Raw genomic sequence first — 25382 nt, forward strand, 5'->3', positions numbered from 1 at the left:
TATTTACACTGAAGTGAACTTCTCTGTTTAGTCTCTCTTCTTTTTCCCTTCTCTAAATCTTCTATTTTCTCAGCAATGTTGGCATGTTGATCTTTATATATCTATGTACCTCTGTTTAAGTAATGAAAGTTTGATTTATTAACATGTATATGGTGAGATCTTGTGCAGGAGAGGAAAAACACCTAGTAATGTGCATTATACTTATATTCACATAAACAGAACATACTCCACTTGAAGAAGAACAGATACCTAGCACGCAACCTGAGCAATCCACTATGTCTTTAGTAACTGAACCTGAACCAGGTTAGAACATTAAGTTTCTTTGCAGTGTGTGCTAGTTTTCTTATTCTTTATTTCTTCCTATATTGACACATTCTATGTGAGGTGTGACCATATGGATAGTCTGTCAAAAACTGATCATCGTTAAATCATAATTTAAAATTATTATATATATTGTATTTTGCTATGCAGAAAAAGCCATTATATTTATCTGTGCGCTGATTTAAATAACCATATGCAAATTTAGTTAAGTAATTGAAACTTGTCTGTGTTCCTGGAAAAGAAGCATTAGTATATAGTACTTCAACAAAATGAATCTGGCATTTTCAAAGTATCTTCTTAAACTAGTGATATAATAATTTATAATTAGAAGAGGAAAAAAAAAAAAGCATTAGGGAAAAATTATACCACCAAATCTGAGGAAAATAAGAATTATCTTAAAGCATAATGATACTGACTTAAATTCAAAGTATTTTAGAGGAACATTGCCTTCTATATATGATTTGATTTTCAGAAATTGTGCTACCTGAATTTGAAGAGGATGATTTTCTAGATATACCAGAAATGGAAATAATTAAAAGGAAGATTGACCTTTTCATGAATGACTGGCAAGTAGTGGAGTCAGAAATCAAGCACTCATCTCAAGTTCAGGTTGTTGTTTTAGAGATTGCTGAGCAAACTCCAGAAAGTCTGCTTAATCAAATTGTTCTGGTTATGGAGGGTAAGTAATATTGTTTATGTGATTTACATTTAACTTACCAAGAGGGATTTTGGAGAGCTTGTATGATGAACTGGGGAGAGGTTAAACTCAGTTCTATCTTATGCACATGTAGGTAAGCTGAAAAGCACGCTAACAGCTTTCCAGACCTTGGAAGAGTGGGGAATATATGTATTTGAAATACATATACAGGCATACAAACAGATACATAACAGCTCCCTAAACACTCTGATGTCATATTTCCCTAGTCACTTCCTCTGTGTTTTTCTGCCAGGATACCTGTATGAGAAATGGACAGATAATACAGGTTCACTAATGTACAGTATTCATTTAAGTCAATGAGACTTTCGGTGTGTGTAATAATCTACCCACCTGCATAAACTGTTTCAAGACTGAATTTTTGCAGTGTTAATATTTTTATGGCAAATACACTTTCTTAACCCAAAAGCTCAAATCTCTAACAATTTTGAGTACTGGGTAAATAATATTAGTAATACATTTTTCCTGTAGTTACTCCAATGCAAGTGTTTTGTTAACCAAAACATCTATTATGCTAGCTTCATAATCAAATAAAATTTGACTGATGACTTTTGCCAACAAACAATATGAAAGAAACTGTTGCAAACATTAACGCCATTATCTGCATGTGTTTGTATAATACTTTCACACTAGGAGATCCTATTGATAATACTAATTTACTTCCAAAAAAAAAAAGTAGCAATTTCATTATTGGAAGAATCAATACATTAATATATATTTATTTCATACGTCTGGGAAGAACATTTTGTTCTATCAGTAGGAGAAATGGAATATACAGTTGGCATGATTTGCTTCCACATATGTGCTTACTTTTATGGACACAGAGAATTTATTTTGACATAGCCAAATGAAAAATATTGAAACAGAAGAAAATTAACCTTTTCAGAACCTTTTAAATATCATGGTTGGGAGTTATCTGCTGAAGACTTAGATGAGGAAGCAGAAGACCTGGTTGCTGAAGTGGAAGCTGAAGAAGAAAATGACATTGCAGAAGAGCAAAACGAAGATGAAGAAGTAAGCATGCTGGTTTTGTCCATTTATCATCTGATTTTAATTTATTTTCAGTTTGAGCAGTATGCCAGAGAAATCGGTTTCTGCACCTGATTTTGTGTGATCCAGTTGAAGCTGTCTTACAGAATAAATGTAAGCACATGCTTCAAGAACAGTTTCATTGTATTCCCGTGTTCTGGCTGATAGTACTTTTATTCCAGCAGGAAGCATAAATACCCCATGCTAATAGACAGAATGAATGTAGCTTTTTTTTTTTTTTTAATGGTATAGAGGGGTTTTATAAAAAGAATTTCCCAAATTTAACAGCACAAAGTATCTATGTGCTGTATTGGAACAGTATTAAATAGATTTTTTTGAATGTAATTTTATTGAATAAATAGATTTCATACTACCAGCTCTCACTGATTTTCTGAAGAGGTCTACTTGCTTTTTAACATTTAGAACCAACAGAAAGTGAGTTTCAGGAACACTGCAGGAAAAGATATTATCATAAATACTTCTAACCTAATTTTAGTATTCAACAGCTGGCTATGGTATTAACATTTGAAATTTAAAATGGTCCTTCTTTTCTCAATAATTGTCTCACTAGATTGGATAGTTTGTTTTTTGAGTGAATCTAAATAGTGCATATTTTCGTAAATTTATACTCAGCTTATAAAGTGTTTTGAGAATACCATTCTCATTCAATGCTCAGGTGACATTTTCGATATTACTTGTTCTAATCTACTTGCTCTGCTTAATCTGAGTGAACCACTTAAACAATTTTTGAAAAAATTCATAATCTTTTCAGGATGAAGAAAAAGCTAAGGAAAAGAAAAGGCACATGGGAGATACAAAACACTTTTGTCCAGTCAGTCTGAAAGACAGTTATGTCCTTTATCCAGGACTCTCTGAACTTGCAGCTAAATATCAAGAAAAGATTTATTATTTTTCAAATCCTGAATACAGAGAGAAATTTTTGAAGAACCCTGAGGAGTATGTGGCTCACAATGAACCAATACAAGTGAGAACCTTTAAAAATATTTGAAGCATATAATAACAAATTATAATCACTATTTTCCATTTCTGTTTATAATTGTTTATCATTACTGATTTTTTCTAATTAATGATTTGTATATCACACAAGTCCCTGAAACAAATAAAACATGTTGCTTCCCTAGTAACTTTATGGTGTACATTTGAATTAACACATTGTTTTGATGATGCAGATAAAGCAGAAAAGAGAAGATCTTAAGGGCATACAATAATCACATGATGTAAATAATAAATCACAAATATTATTTTTCTAAGTCTTTTTTTTTTTTTTTGTAATTGGAAGAAGGGTAAAAGAAGCGTGTATTTACCAGAATTATCTAATGGGTTTTCATTTTTACTTAGTGGCATCATGTGCTGTAGTGTATTTGTTTGTATTTCTAGAGAGTGGGTCATCTGTTTGGAATGGTAGCAGAAGACCTGGAAAAATTAAAATGCAAAATCTGACTGGTTTTTAGGCAATTTTATAATGATATTTTGGAACTGAAAAACAGTAGGAGATGCACTGTGGAGTCCAAATTATTTTAAAATATTCTTTTTTTTTCCTATAGGCTCCTCCCTTAAGGGTGTGCTTACTGGGGACTCATGGAGCAGGTAAAACCACTTGTGCACGATGGCTAGCAGACAAATTCGGTATTTTCCATATTCAGTTTGAAGAATATCTACAGGAATTGCTCTTACCCAAAGTTAAAGAGAAAATTGGGCCTGATTTTGATGAAGAACCTGAAGAAGATGACAATAAAATGCTAATTCTATCACAGGAACTGGAAGACTTCTCTCAGATCATGACTAAAACTGAAAATGAAGAAAACAAACAGGTAATAATCTGAACTTTTCTGTGTCTGTACACAACATAACCATTTTCAGACCAGACTAGCAATTACCTATAAAATTCTTGCTAGGTAAAAAGTGCTTATGTTAAATTATTTACTTGATAAAATTTGGGAATAACAGTTCTTTCCAATAAAACAATACACATATTGACTGTGTTTTCTTATGAATGCCACAAAGATTCTACCAAACATTTATAAGAATTATGTATAGTTGCTTTTTTGTTGTTGTTTTGGTTTGTCTTTTTTTTTTTTTTTCAAAATACTAGAGTTACTAAATGGGAGAAAGGAAGACAAATAGAGAAAAAATTAAGGTCAGAATAATAATGGGAAGGTATGGTTTTCTTCAAGTACTTATAATCTGTAAGTTCAGGCTGGCACACGTACATTAATTGCACAGAGTTTAGAAATTTTCAACAGCAGTGTTCTGTGCGCTGTCTTGGGGCAAAAAGAATGGAATGCTTAACCACCCTTTCAGTCTGACCACTCCATGTCAAAAAGTCAGAAATATTTCAATGTTCATACCAGAGTAAGCTATGGTTTTGGGTTTTTTGTATGTTTGTTTTTGATATGTTTTATTATCTGGATTGTACTGTTGTCTTTCATTCACTTATTGTCAGAGGAGTTTCTAAACAGAAAAAAAAATTCTTAGGTAGATAAAATGTGCCGTATAGTTAAAAAAAAATGTTTCAAATAGCTGGATAGTCATGATACTTGTAAAATAATTCATGAACGATAGTTTTCAGGAAATTGGGTGTTTTCCTTAACAAGTTTGAATAGTGACTGTAAATTGTTATATATATGCATTCTAAAACCTCTCTCATCCCCAAACAATAAAAATTTATGTTTAGCAATAATCATTTACATAAATGTTTACCAGAAGACAACAATTTCTTTTATTATGCAGTAATATACTGGGAAAAAAATGCAAGGCTTCAATGTCGATGATTTTTTCTTTAGACAGCAATGGATATGATAAAAGCCTTTATTGTGTAAAGAAATCACTACACACAGGTATGCAACATAAAGATCTTTCAAAAATGCATAGTACAAGAAAATTGAAAATCTACCTTCTAGACAATACAAATAAGGTTTTATCCAACTCTCAAAGCTTCAGGAAGAAAGAAGTTTCTGCATCACATTCCAAGAGCCATTTTTTTGCGCTCCTGATAGCTGTCATGTTTTTTCATGTTACTAGTCATCAAAGACTTTCAAAGAGATCCTAGTACAGAATCTAATGAAACATGCAGGAGGGGAAGCAGGCTATGGAGGAGGCATACACACCATCATCCAGGCATGGGATTAGGAAGTTAAGCAATCATTGGGAGTTGAAAATAGTGAAGGGTAGAAAGAAGGATATTTACAGGAACAGCAGCAGCAAAAGGAAGACAAAGAAAATCGGAGTCTGCCTTTGAATGGGACAGGTGGCCTTTTTATGAAAGATACTGAAAAGGCTGAGATGCTCAATGCCTTCTTTACTTTGGTCTTTACACGTAGTCTAGTCTGTAGCCTTCTAGGTCTCAGTGCGAATAGGAAAGCATGCATAAATAGTGGTACTACACACAGCAGAGTAGGATCAAATTAGTGATTGTTTATGGAATCTGAACATACACAGTTCAGTGGGACTGAATGGAATACATTCTCAGGTGCTTGAGGAAGCTGCCAAAGGTTCATTCAAGGCCACTTTCTGTTGCCTTGAAAAGTGGGGTAGGAAGGGGTCCCTGATAACTGGAAGATAGTGTTCCTGATGAAATAATACAAGAGCAGGTAATATTGAAAGCAAATGCCTCAACACAGATGGAGTACTGATCAAATCATGGATGTCAGAACAAAATTTCAGGTTTTCATCAGTTAAATCTAAGAGGAGGTTATTTTGGCAAGTCTATTTACAACTTGATCATCACAGCCAAAAATATGGCAAATGTCCTTGGCACTGATGTTTATGGCTGGCTCTCAGTCAGCATTATTTTTTTATATTATTTTTTTGGCACCAAGACAATGTTTTACATTGATGCACTTCTGCTAGTATTTTTTTTCCTCATCAGCTTTTTATCCCCTGGTAAACAAAATTCTTCTACATTAGTATTTTTTTTCTCAGACTTGCTGTAAAGTGCTTTATCTGCTGGCATGACCAAAATACAGCTGATATAATTGCAGTTCACTTTAGAAACCTGTTCATAGCTCCATTCATAGGCCAACACTGTAGGGCATAGTTTCCAAGATCATGGACTGCCTAAGCATTTCTCTGGGTATGATTACCACCAGATTGTATGATTATCCTGTTTTCCAGTGACCCACTACTTCTCCTCAAATCCTTGAAGTATATCTCTTGAAGCTCCAGGTAAAAGTCAATTATAATATTCAAAGCAAAAATACTACAAGGCAAACAAAACACAGCATTCAGTCTGGGGAATTTAGCAAGCAAATATTATTGTGGTGGTTTTAGTGTGTCAACGAAGCCCTTGCAGCTTTAACCAGTCTGGAGAGCCAATGACCTATTTTTCACATGGCAACTTTCTCCTTAGAACTACCAAAACACTGGGTGCTCTTTTCTGTACCCAGAATACACATCTCAATAATTTTATCAAATACAGGTGCATTTTCAACACCATCTACAGTGATGTCAGTGACACATTTTTATATGCGTTTTGCTGTTTCTCCCACTTCACACAGTTCTTTCAAGACGTCTTTGTGGCTACCACTCTGTCTTCTTAGGTATCTCTTATGCCATATTACCATCTTTTAATATATACCCTGTGTCTGGCAATAGAGGAAATATTACTCAAACACACACTTCATTAGACCTGTGGCTTCCAGCATTTTCTCAGGTTCTTTAGGCTACATTATCAGAATCAATGTCAGCCATAAGAATTCTTATTCAAATTTGTCCTTGTGGCAAGCAGCTCCCTACCACCATTTTGAGGGTTCCTGAACCACCTTGGATCCTTTTGTTAGTGAGGGTTATTGCTTTATTTACTGGCAGGTCATGCTAACAAATTCTTGAGCAATTTAGGTTGATGTGACTACCTACAATGAGGAAAGTACAGCAGAACTTTATAATGAATTCCCAAGAGAATTTCAGGGGACAACATAAATTCATTTGCTGAAAGAGACAGAGGAATACCTAGCTGCATGTTAAGTTTTATCTCTAGGTGACTTTGGATGCAAGTTAAGTGGATGTTTCATGGCCACTGGCATTAAAAGAAAACTCATTTAGCAGCATCTTCTTAAACAAATATAGATGACTTTTTGGAAGTGAGATTTTTATAGAAGTAGAGCAGAAAAGGTATTGCATTCGTTAAAGGATACCAGACAGATTTCTCAGTTATGTACTTGGCCATTCTGTTTTCAGGTGAAAAAAATCTCAACTAACTAGAAAATAATATTTTCCTCTGTGAAATATTTCCATGAAAAGTTAATATTGCAGCTGAGTAACAAAGATATCTTTCTGGCTTCTAATGTCTATACTTCCAGTATATTTTTAAAAGTATGTATTTTGACATTGTGACTGATATAAACTAATGCAGGATTATCAGCTTATATCCTCTTGTCATTCCTTTTTACTGCAGTGTGTCAGGAAGCCATTCTATGAGAAATGCATCCTCACCCATATCAATCTCACATTCTGAAAAAATATTTTTGCACAAAATCTTAAAAGCTAGATTTTGTATTGAATGCTCAGCATTTGACTAGTCATTAATAACACTACTGCTTTGTAGAACAATGTTATCTTTGTGATATCTGATCATGTGCCCATACTCAGTAATCCTACATACCTTTCTTTGACATCTTTCTTTTAATTACTTCAAAAGGTGAAAATTGCTCTTAAAAAGTAAAAAAAAAAAAAAAAAAAAAAAAAACCACATCTGATGTAAACCAGTGTAGTCTTCCAGCATGAGAACATGTAAAACTAAGTGGAAAGCTTCCTGTAGGCAATTAGGAGAAAAAAAAAAAAAAAGACAATTTCAGTTTCTATTCCTCTGAATTGAGCCTATGTATAATTAAATATTTAACAATTGTGCTTGGTTTAGGTTTCATACAGCAGTGATTTTGAGCTTGTCATGCACTAGCTTAAAATACTTCCACTTTTGCCTGTTGAATAATGTATATGTTTCTGAAAGGTTTATCTAAGATGTTTCTATTAGTGAAGAACTTAATTCTATCAGGACACTTGGATTTCTAACAGAACCTCCATCTGTTCTCTTGTCATCTTGCTAATTTTACCACTTTTCAATGAAAACTGTACTTTTTCACCACCCCTGAAGTATATTTTATCAGTAAGATGAATTCATTAATTTTCATGAATTCTATTTCATGTGAACAGCAACATTGTTCAACTCAAGTGCATGATAATTGTGATATCCAACCTCCTTGCCAAACAATGACAGCATTACATTTTAGTTAACATTTTAGTTTCTGCCCAGAGCATACATTAGAAGCAAATCTCCTATTTGTTCCCACCTTTTCAGTTCACATAGAGCAGTTTCAGAGTACATGAACTGAATTCATCTTGAATGAAGCTAAACACAACAACACACTTCAGAAACATGCCTAATGCATTTCATCTGCTAATGGATGTTCAATCCACAAGGCCAGATCAGAGCTAGGCTTAGGTACTACACCTAACAGCTGCACCTTTGGGACCAGCTTTTAGAGCAAGCACCTCGCTGCATTATCTGCAGGCAGCCTTCAGGCTGTTTATGAGGCAGCCATTTGGACAATAATGGAAATTAAAGGCGAGAAGACATCAAAATATACTGTACTCATGGCCACCTTGGGCACTGCTCTTGGAGAGTCATGTCAATGTAGCCCATGGGACCTGTGCTTTGTAAAGCTAAATTATTATGCGATGTTGTGCTACAATTTTTTTGTCTTTGTTGTTATTTTAATACAGTTACCATGTGCAATTAACGAAACTATGATGTATTTTCTAAGTTTCTGAGGCCCACTTTTACATCTAGTGCTTCTAAATGATGAACTGATTAATGCCAGTTAGGGGCAGATGCCATACTCAGTTATGGGAAAGCTAACCCCTAGTATAGCCAGCACCAAGTTTGTGCCTTTCAGGTTGATAGAAAATTGCCCAAACTCTAGGGAAATGTCCAACCTCAAGCATGTAGAAAATAACCCACAAGTATTCCAGGCATTAATTTTATGTATAATGTAGTACAATGAAATGTAGCAAAGGAGTTTGCTTTGTTTCTGCTGGATTAAGTCAAAAGAAGACTGTAACCAGTGCCTTATTTAGTCAAAAAGAACAGCAGCTCTCTCAGGTGGATCTTTTTTCTTTCTGTTTTGTTTGTTTGTTTTCATTCGTTGTGGATTTTCTTTATATAAAGGAAGTGAAGTTAACTGACGAGGAAGAAGCAATCAAAGCAAATCTAATGGATTCTGAGGCATTGCCTCCAGAAGTACTTGATAACATTGTCCTTGACTGGTGGAATAAAGAGCCATTCCGGTAACTGTAATTAGATTCTCTGTTTCTTTAATTAATCTTAGGAAGTATATCATCCACTGTGTCCACAAATACAAAAGTGCTGTGACAGATGTTACCAAAATAATGCCTGGGGCATGTTCTCTTTGAGAGCAGTGGCTAAGAAGTACAGGTTTTAGAGTCACACAAATAATACTGAGGACACTATTTATTTATTTATTTATTTTAAAGTTATTTTAAAGTAACTTTTTATCTCTGCACATTAAAACGCCAGAAGAAATAAATGCAATAGTACAATTAAAATATAGTGTTGTATCACTTTTACGTTGTGAAGTTAATACGTGAAAGTAATTTTTAAATTTTATTATTATAAGAGAGTTAAATTATTTTTTTTCAAATTCACTGAAGTTTCTCTGTGATGCACTTTAAACTACATTGTATAATGATAAATATCTCTTTTTTCAATTAGGTCCACAGGCTTTATACTAGATGGTTTTCCTCGTACTTTAGATGAAGCCCAGTATTTGTCAGAACGAGGACTCTGTCCTGATGTTGCAGTTTATATTAATGTAGAAGAAAATGACATTATTGACCGTCTTTTTCCTCCACGTCTGAAAAAATGGAAAGAAAGACAGAGCAAAAAAATGGAAAATAAAAAGAAACTGAAAGACCTGAAAGCAAAAATAAGGGTAGGTTTTTAGTTCTGTCTACTTTTTTTTCAATTTCAGGGGCACAGGTCTGAAGACAGATTCTAAAACTTCCAAAGTAGTGAAGAGCACACAGAAGAACAGATATAGGAGCCAGGAGACACAGCTCCCCACATTCACAGCATTCCCAGATTCATCATAGGAACCAAAAAGAATTCATGGCTCCTTTTCTCCTCTGCCCCTTCCACATTAGCACAGCCTGCTGCAATTAACTCATGCAGGAGTGTAGATATCTGGTAGACCAAGCAAAGTAACTGTTCTGCTGGACACCTGGCAGTGCGACAGCATGCCAAACATCTAGCAGTCCTGGACAAAAGGCAACTACGTGGGGTGAGGGAATATTACCATAAAAAATCAAATACGCAGCTCTAGTACAGTGCTGCTGTTGTATCCCTGCTTCCCTGAGCATGTGCTGTTGTGTTGATCTGTATCTTCCATAGGCTTACTTCATAGGTACTGCATGGTGCATGTGCCTGTGTTTCTAACCATGGCACTGCACAGAACTGCAGTAGCACTAAGCCACACTCTCAGTATTGTTGCAGCTACACAACCTCACATTTGAACAAAGCTGTGCCTATTACTGAATAGGTTACAAATGACTTGAAATTGAAACTTCTATGCAGACACGTACAATCCGTGCAAGATATTCAGGGTTCCTAACTTTCTATAAAAGGAAGATGTATTACTTCACATGTACTTTCAAAAAAGGTCCAGATATTTGTTACTACAGAGCAGCTAACACACAGCATGTTGGTACAATGGAGTTTGGGACAAGACCCACATGGTACCAGTAAGCTACATTAGCTGCTTGTTCCAGAGGTTGGCTCTGAGAATGCATATAATCTTGCATGATAGATCACAAAATCATTGTTGAGATGTAGAGCTTAGTGATATGGTTTAGTGGAGGACTTGTTAGTGTTAGGTCAGAGGTTGGACTCGGTGATCTTGGAGGTCTCTTCCAACCTAGATGACTCTGTGATTCTGTGATTTTTCACATTTAGTCTTCCCTGATGCAAGCTGGAAATCTATCTGGAAAAGGTGCATTCTAGTGAGCAGCCTGTATCGCTGTACTAAGCTCACCTTGTAAGCACTTACTCTGAGAACTCTAGTGACAAATACATGTGCTATGGATTTTAGGGTCCAGACTTCTACAGTGTAGGCATCAATATGTCTATTAATAAAAAAGGACAGTAACAGCCTGTTACTTAAAACACATACACAAAGCAACTATGCAAATTGATCGAGGCATAAAAGACCCCCGCTTAGAAGTAAGGAAAGGTGAGAATCAGGATTTCTGGAGTAACAATTTTTTGATCTTTTTGCTGGTATGTATTGCATTACAGTTTTTAGTTGCACGTTTGACTATTTTTCCATAGCATGCAGTCAGAGAGCAAGATGGACACTGTTGTGAGAATGAGGCATGGATGGACGTGCTATTCTCTCTTCTTTCATTACTAAAGTTGCGTAGAGAGTCAGAAAAGCAGATACACCTGTTGAATGCTGCATTAGTTTCCTTCTCCACTGAAAGAAGCTGGCAACAGAGGACTGAGGAATGAGTACATCTGCATTACGGTGCTGTTCAGCAACACCTGAGTTTAAATAGTCATGCGAGTAAAGAAAATTAGACTGTGCAGTTTCTTGCTGCTCTACCTCCAGTGCCCTGGTATCCAGACTACTTTGTTTAAAGTTAATGTGGATTTCTAACACTGCAGTATTGCCTGCAGTGGTGACATGCTCAGTTTATCTGATCTCAGTTCACGTGGAAGCATCAGAGTGTGCAAGAACAGCAGGTACAGGTTGAATGCCCATTAACCCCAGTGGTCTTAAGTAGAATGCTTCTGTGTATTACTTCTGAGGTGGAATTTAAACATCGTGTATACAACAGGTACCTACTGAGTATGTATGGAGAAATGTATTTTAAATGCTTATAACTTGATCAAAAATGTGCAGTTTTAAACATGCTTAGCAAACGGCACACATATAATACTAGCCTCATTCATCCCTTTGCCAAATAGCAGTAACTACCTACAAATTTAGAAACTCTGTAGCTTTTTTGACTCTGACTCTTTTACTGACAAAAAGATTGTGATATTTTCAGTGTGAACAGAATCACAGTCTTTTTTTCCCTAATCTCATTCTCAAAAGTTGCCAAGTTAGTTTTACAAAAATTTGAGTACATGTTCACCTAGAAGCATATCTGATCTGCAATAGTTGAGGCCGCACAGACAGGATTTTTTAGCATTAGAAGCAACTCAAACAGAGTTTTAAGGTGGAAAGAATAATGTTAATTCTAGTTCATTACACCAATTCTCGGAGATTTTTTATTAGCAAATATCATTGTCTTCTTACATCTTTTTTTCATTAACAGGATGAGAAGATTGCTAGAAGAAGGGCAGAACTTGTAGCAGAACAAAAGGAAAGGAAACAGGAGGTAAAAAAGTTACAAAAACTATTTTAAATAGAAGTGTTTGCATTCATATCTTAGAAATTTCTAGTGCTTTTGCTCACAGTTTTCAGGGCAATGTATAATAGTACAAATGTGATAGACTGTCTGAAATCTCTGCTTTCCCAAATAATTTGGCAAGATGTTTAAATTGTTTTAGAAACTATTGACTCATCAACACTAAAAACAATTCTCAATACATGCCCCAATTCAGCAAAATACTTAAGAATGTCTTTAACTTACCTAATTTGTAAGCATAAGAGTGATTGCAATTAGGTATGTGTTTTAAGTTTAAGTTCAAATCCACAGTTAATGCAGAATAGGATTCTACCAGGACTTCTGCTCAAACTCAATTACGAAGCATATTTATAAATGTGTTGATGAACAGTTAGACTGCTCACGAAACTTGGTCAACTACACTATCAGCTAACAAGCGGGTTCTTAACAAAGTCCTGCCAAAGTACAATACTCAGGTATCTATAACAGATAATTCTCAAAAATATTCTTCTCATCAAAACTGCAGCATAGGGATTAAGATTTTTAAGCATTCTCAGATACAATGCTTCACTGTATGCACTATGCAATACCTCTGTATTTTCTTCTGAAATATGATTTTAGAATTTACTAGATTTTTGCTTGCAGCAAAGGATGCCTAAAATGAGGTTTGGTTGAATTAATTATTTTTCTAATTAAAAAAAAAGATAGTATGTGTTCCCTCAAAACATATGTATAGAAGACATGAAGACGGAGTATTTTACATTTATAGGTTTTAGCAAACAGGGAACATGACGAAGCCAGTGAGGAGGAAGATGAGAGTGAAAATGAAGACATTGAAGCTATACTTGAAGAGGAGTTTTTAGAAGAAGAAGAAGAAGAGGCTGAAGAAGAACAGGAGATTGATGCTGTTGAGCGCATGCAAAATGAGATTGCAGAGAAGTTTGATTCAGAAAGAGACAATTTACAAGGTGTACAGGTACCTACTCCACTGCCTGTTTTATTAAATTACACAATCTATAAATTATATGATAATAAATGACTGTATGATGCAAGAAGTCTTCAGTGTTACTTTAGTTGTCAGATTTTAAAGTTGCAGTGCTTGAGCAATAGTGCTGCTGATGTCATGATCTAAATATGTGAGCAACATGAAAACTGTATGAAGAAACTCAATGCTTAAAAAAGTATATAATTTATAAGACAAATAGGTCAGTTGATGCAGGCAACCAAACTAGAGAATCATGAAGATATAACATTTCATATATACTTTTTAATGCAAAATTCTTATTAGCATGTAATAGAATTACATTATTTGGGATTGCACACTAGTAATAACCCCTTGTTACAGCTTATTCAATATTTTCCCCATTTTTAAAAAATTTCAAATAATGTTTATGTTTATTACTAATGCTATATAACGTGCTATTTCTGATATGTTATTCAAGACTTTTGCTTATTGTTATCTGATTCTTTATTTGATGGTCTTCTTTGACATTGTAGAATCTTCATCTTTTATGGAAGAATAAATGATGACTTTAAAACATTGTAGCACTTGTAAAAGTATTAATAATATCTTTATATTTTAATTGAATAAGGTGGGGAATAAGAAGTCACCAGAGAGCAGCAATATTTTTATACAGTAGCTAAATAAATCATTCTATATTGTTTGGAGTAGGGAAGAATGATATTTGAATATTTTTATAAAATATACTTCTCAAGCTTTAGCTTTATCATACTATATTCCTCAGTGTTAACTGTCAGATTTTCCAATTCTTTTTGAATACTGTAATAGTTAATGTAGCCTGGGTAACTTAAACTACAGTGGGGAGGAAGACCAGTCTCAAATAAATTTTTTCTGCTTTACAGTGACTGAGAACTTGCTCAAAAATCCTTGAAAGTTCACAGAAAATCTTGCTGATGGTCATTAACGAAAATCTGAACATGTTTATTATTTTAATATTTTATTATTTTTCAATTAACCAGGAAGAACTGGAAAATTTGCTAATACCACTAATTGAGATCAATGGAGGACGAAAGCCTCACATCGTACGCTACCAAATATATTGCAAGCTGAATTCTCTAGTGGAAAACCGTGGAAGCATTTTTGAGAAATGTTACCCGATAAGTTTGCCACTTGCACATAAGATGTTAATTTTCTTATATAAGTTTCCAAGTTCTTTTGGTCAGTGGGATCCAATCAAGGTAATTTTCTTGAATAATACAGAAATATTTTTAGGAAGTAATACTTTCAAAGAATATATTTCACATACAAATATTATGAGACAGTATCATGTAATACCAGTAATACTTAATGAAAACTACGTTACTAAATCAAAACTACATCACTGAATATACACAAAATACAGCAAGCATTTGTAATGAAAGGTGTTAGTTTTTTCAGTGTTGCAGCTAAACTAACACTGAGAGGCATTTATTAAAATTTGTTACACTAGCATTACTGATGCAGTTTAAAGGTGGCACTGAGTCAGAAAGAAACGCATAATTGGTAATGACCCATGAAATATAGAACAACAAAGATGTTAGATTCTTCTAGAAGCAGTGAAAACAAGCTGGAAGAATTTGGAGGTTGAATTTGCAAGAAGTTGTGTAGGTGGCCATCAACACTTGCAGTAGCAAAAAAGTAAACCAACACATGTTAAATATATGTCACTCATCAGCAATAATTCTTTGTTGTCAATATGCATGAATTTTGAAGAACAGTAAATCTGATTTCCTATTTTACCAGAGGTCTGGAAAGTTGAGGTCAGAAAGTACTCATATTTATCTCTGTGGGCTGATAGATTTTTATAGGTAGCGAGCAAAATGTTAGTGGGTAATATTTTTTTAATGCTAGAAATAAAAGCAAGTTGGATTGTGAGTAAATCAGAAATAAAAAGGAGGGCTGATAAATAATAAAACGACAACAAAACAAAAACAACAAAACAATAAATAGAAAGCAGAAAGTTTCTGAAGGAAACATACATTTGGCCTTCATTTCACTATGCTAATTATTTTTTTCTTTTTGCACGGTCATCATGTTGGTCTTTGTTTTCACCTCTTCCAGGTCATGTTTTTCCTTTTTTAATCATGGTAACCAGAACTCTATGTAGATCAGATCTAATTAGGACTTTAGAGAATCAAAATACTTAAAGTGTTTTAGGATCAGAGCTGCCTTTTCCATGGCTGAATCAAATTGGCATCTAATAATCTAAAAGACTGACTAATAGAAGTAGATATGTCTTCTCAGAATTCTGTCATTTCCAGTTACTGAATCCCAGCTTAATATATGAAATTCTTATTAGTCCCTACATGCGAGGACTTGAACTTTGTCCTATTAAAGTCACTACAATTTTGTTATTCCATTTCTTCAAATCCTTCATTTATGCTGTGTAGTGTTTTGTGGTTTTTTTTTTTTAACCAACTAAGAAAAAAAAATATTCAGTTGGAAGAAAGTCCTAGAAAGCCATTAGATGAAATCAGAGGAGTGTGCTGACAGTAGGAAATGTACATGCTGACAATAATGAAAGGAAAATAAGATCATTTTAAGGATATTTTAGGATATTATAGAAATGATGAAATTGATTACAGACTAGAGGGTTTCCGAAGAAGGGCAGATAGAGTATATGACAATTACTTTTAAACTAGATTGATAGGGGGAAGTAGTTATGCAACTGATTAGATACTCAGAGAAGAAAAATGATGAGCTGAGGGAGGAGTGTGAGCAAATATAGTAGATCAGACTCCCGGCATCTTATAAATCGAGGGCAAATACTCTTGAAATGACTTCTTGTGAGAACAAGAACCTAAGAATTAGTCCAGGGTCTGGCAAGGTAATGCCATGCAGCAAACAGTCCCTTATCTTACTGTAACAAGCAGATTGTTTTATATATAAGTTTACTTAGTCTTCAACAAATACTAATAGATTTGTGAGGTATGATTTCCCTCTACCGAAGCTGAGTTGGCTTCTCTGCATTATTTCATATGTAGGCCTTGTACCTACTGATTTTTTTTTCAGTTTGCTCAATACAGGAAAAGATGTACTGGACTGTGGTTGCCAGGAGCCATCCTAGAGGCCTTGTAAAATAATTATCATTTTTTCCACATTCCTTTTTTGTTGAAGGAGCCAATGTAAGCAATAGGTTATACATCAGTCAGTAACAATTTCACTTCTGCATCCCCATAGAACTGTAAGGTGAATGCCATCTGTCTTTGCAGTTTTCTCTACAAATGTCTCCAGTCTCTTCTAAAACAATTTTTGACACTTTAAGGCAGTTCCTCAAGAAAGGCTCCAACAGGGATATGACTAAATTCTTCCATAGTGAACAGTGCTGCAAGAAATTCATTTAGTGTTTCTGCAGTGACCATTTCTGCCATTGCTTCTTGTCTTACTTCTCAATTAGCTATCAGCACTACAGACTTTCTAGCAGGTAAACTTGATGTATTTGAAAAGATTCCATCAGCAGTGTATTTATTTTACCAAAAGCTTTTTTGGCTTGCTTCACTGTGGTTTTACATTTCACCACAATTTAAATATTGATGTTCATTTCTGTTTTCTTCTTTTGGAAGTGACTTCTGCTGAATACAACATTCTTGTATCCTCTATGGTCAGGCAGATAAGTGTTGTTTGTTTGTTTGTTTGTTTTAATTTACAGAGGAATATTTTTATCTTTAATAGAAATGGCATAAATTCTTTGAAAATTAAAAACAAAAAAAATAGACAAAAAAAATTGTTGTACATTATACCTCTGATTACACTCTCCTGATGGACAGAAAGTGTTACAGTACCACCTACTGGAAACAGTGAATATTCTCTCTCTCTTCAGTGTTTACTTCATCTTTTTGTACAATTTTACGTACATACAGAAATTCCACAAACTCATACAAAATATTATGCCTGTCTGTATGTATTTCAGAATACTTTGATTTTTTGTCTCAACCAGTGGTATTCCTCAACCTGCCTGTAAAACCACTTTTGTAGGATGAAGGGAAAGGAGGCTATGCCAAACCTAATCAGCTGTTTCCCATTTTGTGTATTCTACAGCTAAGTGAAGGAGAGGTAATAAAGCCAGCACAAAGCCCTGAAAACATACTCTTTCCTGTAATCCATCGACAATATATTTATTTCTTTTCGAGTAAAGAAAATAAAGAAACATTTATGAAAAATCCCATCAAATATATTTGTCAGCCAAAACCTAAACCACCTGTGCCAGTTAAGTTTGCAATCGTGGGACCTCCAAAATCTGGGAAGACTACAGGTAGGAGACACTATTACCTATAAAGCAAAAGATTATCTAATGAGTGATGCTGTGTCTGTCATTACTGCTATTAAAAAAGTCATAAACCTCTAATATTGTTAGTCTTCCTGCTCTTTTTATTGGGCATAGAAACCTTTAGTTACATTCTGTAGTGTATCATTTTATAGTCTGGTACTTATGGATTATCCATCTTAATTTTATTGCAGCTTCTTATGAAGTTAGTGAACTGGAACTGCTAGACTGTTCTGTAAAAGGGGCAGTAACAGAAGTGTATTTTCTAAGATATTTTTGAATAAAATTGACTATGGCTGCTGAGGTTTGAGCTAAATTGAGCTAAATTAAGCTAAAGTGTGCCCTGGGCACACTTTGCACATATGCAAAGGTCTGGGTCCTTTAGGGAGCTAATTGGGGTTAGGTGCCTTCTTACCAAGATTATGCATCGCAAATGACCCAGGGAATGAGCACATAGCTTGTAAGACTAAGAACATACTTTATCAGACTGCTAGGCTGTGATGTTGCTTATGTAAAAGTTGGTTGTTGAAATCAAAATGTTTTGCAGTTGCCAGGAAATTTGCAAGCGTATATGGGCTGCTGCGGCTGACTATAGGAGATGCCATCCGGCTAGTGATAAACAATCAGCCCGAGAGTGCCTTGGGACTTCAGTTAAAGCGGCACCTTCACAAAGGACTGACTGTACCTGACGAACTGGCCATCCAGGCCCTGGATGTGGCTCTGATGGATCGCGTATGTACGAGCACTGGGTAAGAGTCTTTTTTGGACTTTTTCTTTAGGGATTTTTTCAAGACATGCTAGTCCCTCCAGAGGCAGTGATTCTCACATTATCACTGTAAAACCATTTCACTAAAACACATCAGTGGCTTATGCATTAAGAAAATAACCTGTCCAAAATGCAATTCTTCACATTACTCAGGAAAACCATCCCAAAACATAATTTTCTGCAATTTTCAAGTCAGCTTATTCCATCATATCGAAGTCATATGTTTTATGTTACCTTTTTCTTCAGCCAACAAGCCAATACTTTCTATTATACATTGAAAACTGCCATTTTCTCTCTCTTATTACCAACTGTAGTAAAAACTTGGACACCTGATTCTCTCTGGTCAAGCAGACCAGTAGTTCAGTGTTCCTTTTTTTTTTTTTTCTGGTTTTGTTAAGAGTTAACTTAATAAGGAGGAACAGAAACCAGTAATTCTTTCCAGCTAATTTCTTATGTGATCCAGATTTCCTAGTTCTTTTCCCACCACTGAAACACTGTCCAAGATGGGCAGACCTAAAAAGCTTGTCACTTCATGATCATGATTTCATGAAATTCAACTCTCTCCAAAAAAAAAGAATTATTACAGGAAAAGGCCATTTGGGATTACTCTGAAAATTATTTCAGCTTGAGATCAGAATTCCTTCAGCTTTTCTATCATGATAAATACTGGAATACAGTTTCAGTAGATTATGCCCCAGTGCTGCCTAATATATAAAGCATTTCTAATATGAAGAAGCATTTCTTCTTCAATAGGATTAAAAAAAAAAAACTCAACTACTGTAAATCATTTTTTTTCATCTTGTAAACTAATTCACTCAATTCATATGGAGATTTCACATAGTTAAAATTATGTTTCTGAATGACTAATGTGTATGAATTTAAAACTCCATCATTTGTATGTCAGAGCCGTCCACTTACATTTCTATACCTTTTGCCCCTCGTGTATTTCCTTTACTCATTACTATTTCTAATTTTAGCCACTTGATTTTTTTATTTTTAATTTTAATTTGATTGTAAGTTCTTCAGAAATAAGACTGTGTCTATCAAGCCAGGATTGATGGCATAGGAGTAGACTTTTGTCTCTGTTGAGAATGTACTGGGAATACAGGTAGTCTTAATGGTTAATTAGAAACTTATTTCTTAGAAAACCTGTCTTTCTGTTTCTGTTTGTATGCAGAGTTGTTATTGATGGGTATCCTGTAACAAGAAAACAAGTAAGGCTTCTGGAATCAGCTAGGATAATTCCAGTGAAAATCTTTGAATTAGAAATGGATGCAAAGGAAGTGTTCAGAAGAGCTCTGTTGGACAAAGAAAGCATGAATAGGTAATGATGCTCCCTGATATTTTTATCCACATAATATTGTCATCTATGTACGTGCCTCAGTGCTGTATTCTGAGAGGCTGCACCTAAACAACTGCATAAGCCAGCTGCCTCCCAACTCCGCATATGAACAGACATGGGCATAAGGCACTTGACAATCTTTGATTTCCATAGAACAAAAATGAAGATATAAGTTGCCAAAGAAATCTGTGGCACCCTCTGGACAGATCCCCAGGGTGCATGGCTGAGGATATTGATATGCAGTGGCATGCACCTACTGCTTAGTTTAATGGATTTTAATGAAATTGTGTATCAAAAAATTTACTAGCTCATTCTGCTGCTGAAGTTTATTATTCATCAGTTCAATATTATCATTATAAGAGAAATTGATATTTTCTTTAAGTCTTAATTGTAGTTCTTTTTAAAAAGGATAGAAATAATGTATACTTTAATAACATACAATTCATGAGTTACTCATCTGAATCTTACAATTAATCTCTCTTGTTTTTATGAGTTAAATATTCTGTATAAAGACCTATTGGATTTTTTGAGGAAGACCACTAAGTAGTTTATAAACCAACAGAGAGTTAAAAAGAACAGAACATTCACCTTGAAATTAAATTGTATAAGAACCTGGTTCTCATCAGGGGAAGAATTTCTAAGAAGTTCCAGCTAGCTTAGAGCATTATTGCATGTCTCTTTCATTTTCTGTCTTTCATTTTATCAAGTAATCAGTACAACACTTAATTGTTTACTGAAAGCCTAAAGACAATTTGCATAGCAAAAAATTAAATTAATGCTTCTCTTTGAAAGCATTTACTTTAAACTCTAAATACCTTCTTAACTCTAAATACCAAACTAATTACATTTATAGGTTTAAATACAAATAAATATACAACATCAGATATAGAGAAATAAATACTATTAAAACAGAAGTTTTTTTTTTTTCTTTTTTTTTTTTGGACCCATTTACATTTAGAACCAGAGCAGTAAAAGCTTCTATGTTCTAGTGAAAATCTCGAAAATCTCTCTTCTGGTCTTGCATAATGTTTTATAGGTCAAATGGATGATTTTCATTTATGTATATGTAAATATTACAGATAGTTTTCAAAATATATCCAAGGATTATGACTACTTCTCAATTTCAAACAACAGTGTAATTCAGAAGTAAGCCTGTTTTTCAATGAACTGCTTACCTTCATTCTAAAAGTCTCATAACATTTTGTGTAGGTTAGCATTTTATGGTATATAGATTGTGTGTGTTGGCTAATACGTGCTGACACAATCCAAAGCCTTTACAAAATATTGACTTCTATTTTGGAAATAAATAACAAATTTTTTGTTCTTTGTTTCTGAACGTAACTGCCTGGTCAGAAGCATATCATACATTCTATGATTCTATGATACTGCTTTCCATATGGAACTGGTATCATTCCTAATAACAAATTTGTGTTTCTCAAATACATTCTATTGATTCAAAAAAGAAGAATTTTGAAAAAGGACTTAAAATGAACTCTAAAATTTACATCAGATATTCAATAAAATGATCTAATCTTCAGACTCATATTAAGTCAGTGCTATTTTTTGTTGTCTTCAGACCTTCCTATCCTGTACATGACAGCTCACAGATTCTAGCAATTAAAAATTCCTGCTATAAACAGCATATTGATGCAATCAGGACCTACTATAAGAAGGAGCACCAGAACTGGTGTGTGATTGATGCCTCTCAGAGCAAGTGGTGGATATGGAACAAAGTACTGCGGGAAGTTCAAGTGGTTGTTAAAGAAATACAGATATACCTGGAAAGAATAAAAGAAGGTAAAAGAAAAACAAAGTTGCTCAGAATAATATTAATTTATTTAAGAAGCTGTAATGTAATGAGTGCATTTAAATTCAACTTCAACTTGCTTTGAACGAACCTAATTCCTGGGCACATACATATCTCAAATTCTTTAATCTCACCTGGAGAGAGCTTGAAGAGATCTCTTGAAGACAGCAAAGGTGAAACCAACTACAGCACACAGTCTGCAGCCATCTTCCAAAGAACAGGGCAGCAGAATACAGCTGAAAGAAGTCAGAGGTCTTGAAATCCACAGCAGATCTTTCAACTTTGAGGGATAACAGAAAATCACAAAGGGTACCCCAAAATATACAAGGGGAACTATGACTTGCAGATTCACTTAGGTGTCAGTGGAGGAATTAGGAATGAAGGGAAAAATGTTAATTATAAATTCAGAATTAAGGTTAAATGTCCACTTAAGTTAATTTCTGTACTGAGGGATGAAAAGCATGAAATGGCATAGCTCCCACTTGAATTTGTATGTGTCAGCATAGGTCAGGATTAAATGTGTCCTTCAAATATGTCTGTACAGTTCAACAAGGATTTCTCTAAAGCACAAATGTGTCTCGTCTTCCTTATCTCATACCTTCCTTTTGGTTTTAACTTTTACAGCTCTGTGGCTGCACTCTTCTTACAAATTTCAGTCTTAAGTCTCATCAAGTTTGAAAAGCAGAGTTTTTAAATAGCCTGTGTTTTATATGGCATTCTATTCAAGATTTTGAATATACTTCATCCAGATAGACTGTAGCAAGATACAGATACATTTGCAAGATACAGATGAATAAATGGGAAGCTTTCCTCACACCTTGCACTTTTTGTCACCAATGTAAAGAAATATAATAGCTGAAGTATCCCTTAGCAACACAAGGGATTAAAACAAACTATAAATAAAATTGTCCCAGGGAAAACACACTAGTAAGCTAAGCATGCAGAGTATCCCACATAACTAATGATTATTGTATTTCTTGAATAAATGCTAGGAAAGTGTCATTAAAATTCATTTATAAAATGGGTTGCAACTTCATTTTAATATCAATCTATAAATATTGCTATTTTGTTTCTCATTATTTCATATTGTTTTCACATGATAATCTGGAACATCTTCTAAACTGTAACATTTCTACATAGAAATGCTTTAAATTTCTGTCCTTCATTAGCAAAACATTAATTTTTATTAACAGGCAAAGCAGCCAGCATTGCTGATTTATGTATCACCCCTGAAGAGCTGCAGTGTCGGCTGGGGGAGTTTGGGCAGTACTGTCCCGTCAGCCTTGCAGAGAAGGGTGAATTGGTTGACTGCTCTAGCACATCATCACTGCAGTTTGCTGCAGAGTTTCGAGGACACTACTACAAAATGGCTTCACAGGAAGAACTGGAGGTAAGTGTCAAAACACTTGTGGGGAGGGGACTACAGGGAAAGGAAATGTTGCCTGGATTCTTTGATTCTGTACAGAAACAAGCAATAGGTAAATTGAATTAGACTACTATTACTGATATTCTCACTTTTGGTCTGTATACTTTGCTATCAAATGTCCAGTCAGACAAAATGCAGCCGAGAGCCCATTCAAACCAGTGCTCTTCTTACAAATTGTCATGGATGAAAGATTTATTTTAAAGTAACCATTTCCTCCGCTCTCCATCTGTTTTGGAGGGGGTTGGGGGTAAGAAGCCACAATGGGTAGTGATAGATGGTGGGTGGATAGTGATGATTTCAACTGAGAGTGGGTTGGAAAAGAAATGACTTACCCAACTGTAGCAGCAGTGCCAGCACACTAAGAGGTGTTGTAGAAGAAACAAGTATCTAAATTTCATGAGCCAGTCCTCTGGAGTTTGACAACCAGTCTTTCAGTCCTTCTTTCATTATATAAACATTTAAATTCTCCTTTTACAGAAATTCTTGAGCAGACCAGAAGTTTATGTGCCACCACTGGCACCTCACCCTCTTCCACCCCCACACATGCTACCAAAAAGACTAACAGCAGCAGAAGTGAAGGCCTTATTCCCCAGAAGTGCTGAAATGCAGGGATACTGTCCAGTCACTTACCTGGATGGAAAACAGAGGTACATCATTCCTGTTTTCATAACTTGAATTACAGACAAAGTATCCTATATTAACACATTAATGAGGAAATGCTTTCAAAGTACTTTTTAATAACATTCAGGGTTTGGAAAGAAAAACTGATCACAACCCTCTGTATTGTGCCTGTGGCTTTGCAAATCTGTGCAAAATAACCTTCTGAAACTCATATGACTACAGGTTTCAGACTGAATCTGGACAAGCTTGCATAGAAAGTAAAATGCAAGTACAAATGTCTAAATTTTGGGACCCTGGAAGACTTCCCTTGAATCTGAGTTTGCGTTCCATTCATGTCATAACTCCACCTCAAAATAAAATGCAGAAATGCAGCATCGGCTCCCTCTTCCATCTGCTTTCAGCTTCCACAGGAAGGAAACACAAGTGTGCAGTCTGGAAAGGAGCAGCACTACGCTATAGTGTGAAAACTGGCGACCAGCCTTTTCCAAATTTCTGCTCCTCTCCTCCACTAGTTTTCTTGCAGTAGTGAGCACTAAAAACATTGTTGCTTCAGCTGTTAAAAGATTTTGCATTAGTCTTTATTCTGAGGGTGAAAAATACCCTGTCAACTCCCTGCTTTTACAGCATGGTCTAGAGTATTTCTAGTAACCAGACAAGGTGTATCTGAAGCATCCTAACAATCAGCAGTTCCTCTACATCTGTAAGTGAAAGAAGCAAGAGGGTTGGGTTTCTCTCCAAAATCCTTTAATGGTTGTGAGGCAGATTTTGTAGTGGAGACTTAGGTTGGCCAGATGGTCATGTACTGAAGATTGAGAAGGAAAGATACATAGGTTATCAGTTCTCTGAACCTAGGATTACTTCTCCTTATGTATCTTGGGTAATGTCAATTTACTTAAATTGACAGTTAAATAGAAGTGTATTAAATGCATGGGATCCATTTCCCCAAAGCCGACTAAAGGTGACAACAAGCTTAGCTTTCTGAAAGAGTATTAAGCCAACCACAAGGATCTGTGTTGGCTTACTGTCTTTTGTGATGAAGTCTGCTTGGATGTAGTTTGAGTTTTCTCTATCACAACCCTTCAAAAGTTCAAACAAATCCTACAAAACCTATGTAGATGGAAAACTAAACTATTACAGTTTTCTAAGAGATCCATAAAGCTCCACCTTAAAGCTCCACTGATTTCCTCAGTGTGCAGGAATTCCTCACTGAGGTACAACCTTAGGAGTCAATTAATACTGTGCTGTCCCATCTTAATCTTCTGAACAACCATGGTTGGATTTTAACTAGAGGAGCTCTAGAGTGGCTCCATAAAAATCCCTTTATAAGCAGGTTTTGAGGAAGGGACTTACTCAGATTTTGACCCTTGTAGCTGCCAGTAATGTGACGGAAGCATGGACAATCCGATCACTACCTTTTGTAGTTCCTACAATTGCTAAATTGCCAGAAGGCTCCCAGTATCTGATAATTATGCACTGCACAGGCATAATACTTTCTTTCTCTGTCTCTTCAGATATGAAGCTTTGGTGCCTGGCAACATTGAGTACGCTGTAACATACCAAGATAAGGTATATGTTTTTGAGACTGAGGAAAAACTTCTGAAGTTTACGAGGTGAATATACTAACTGCATTTTCAACCTTAATCATGTCACAGTTTATACATCTTTG

At 35.0% G+C, this 25382-nt stretch overlaps 1 protein-coding gene across 1 annotated transcript in view; it reads left to right on the forward strand.

Moving 5' to 3' along the window:
* The window catches only part of AK9 (adenylate kinase 9), a 66575-nt gene that overhangs the window by 40942 nt on the left and 251 nt on the right, over window positions 1-25382 (forward strand). The window contains 17 exon segments of the mRNA XM_048081058.2: window positions 220-303; window positions 794-1000; window positions 1923-2050; window positions 2838-3050; window positions 3631-3897; window positions 9249-9367; window positions 9813-10032; window positions 12419-12481; window positions 13260-13466; window positions 14471-14689; window positions 17529-17742; window positions 18302-18503; window positions 19698-19844; window positions 21439-21659; window positions 22863-23059; window positions 23573-23742; window positions 25228-25326. Of these exon segments, the coding sequence (XP_047937015.2) occupies window positions 220-303; window positions 794-1000; window positions 1923-2050; window positions 2838-3050; window positions 3631-3897; window positions 9249-9367; window positions 9813-10032; window positions 12419-12481; window positions 13260-13466; window positions 14471-14689; window positions 17529-17742; window positions 18302-18503; window positions 19698-19844; window positions 21439-21659; window positions 22863-23059; window positions 23573-23742; window positions 25228-25326 (2977 nt within the window).

The sequence above is a fragment of the Anser cygnoides genome, chromosome 3 (genome assembly GCF_040182565.1).
Source record: "Anser cygnoides isolate HZ-2024a breed goose chromosome 3, Taihu_goose_T2T_genome, whole genome shotgun sequence".
NCBI lineage: Eukaryota > Metazoa > Chordata > Aves > Anseriformes > Anatidae > Anser > Anser cygnoides.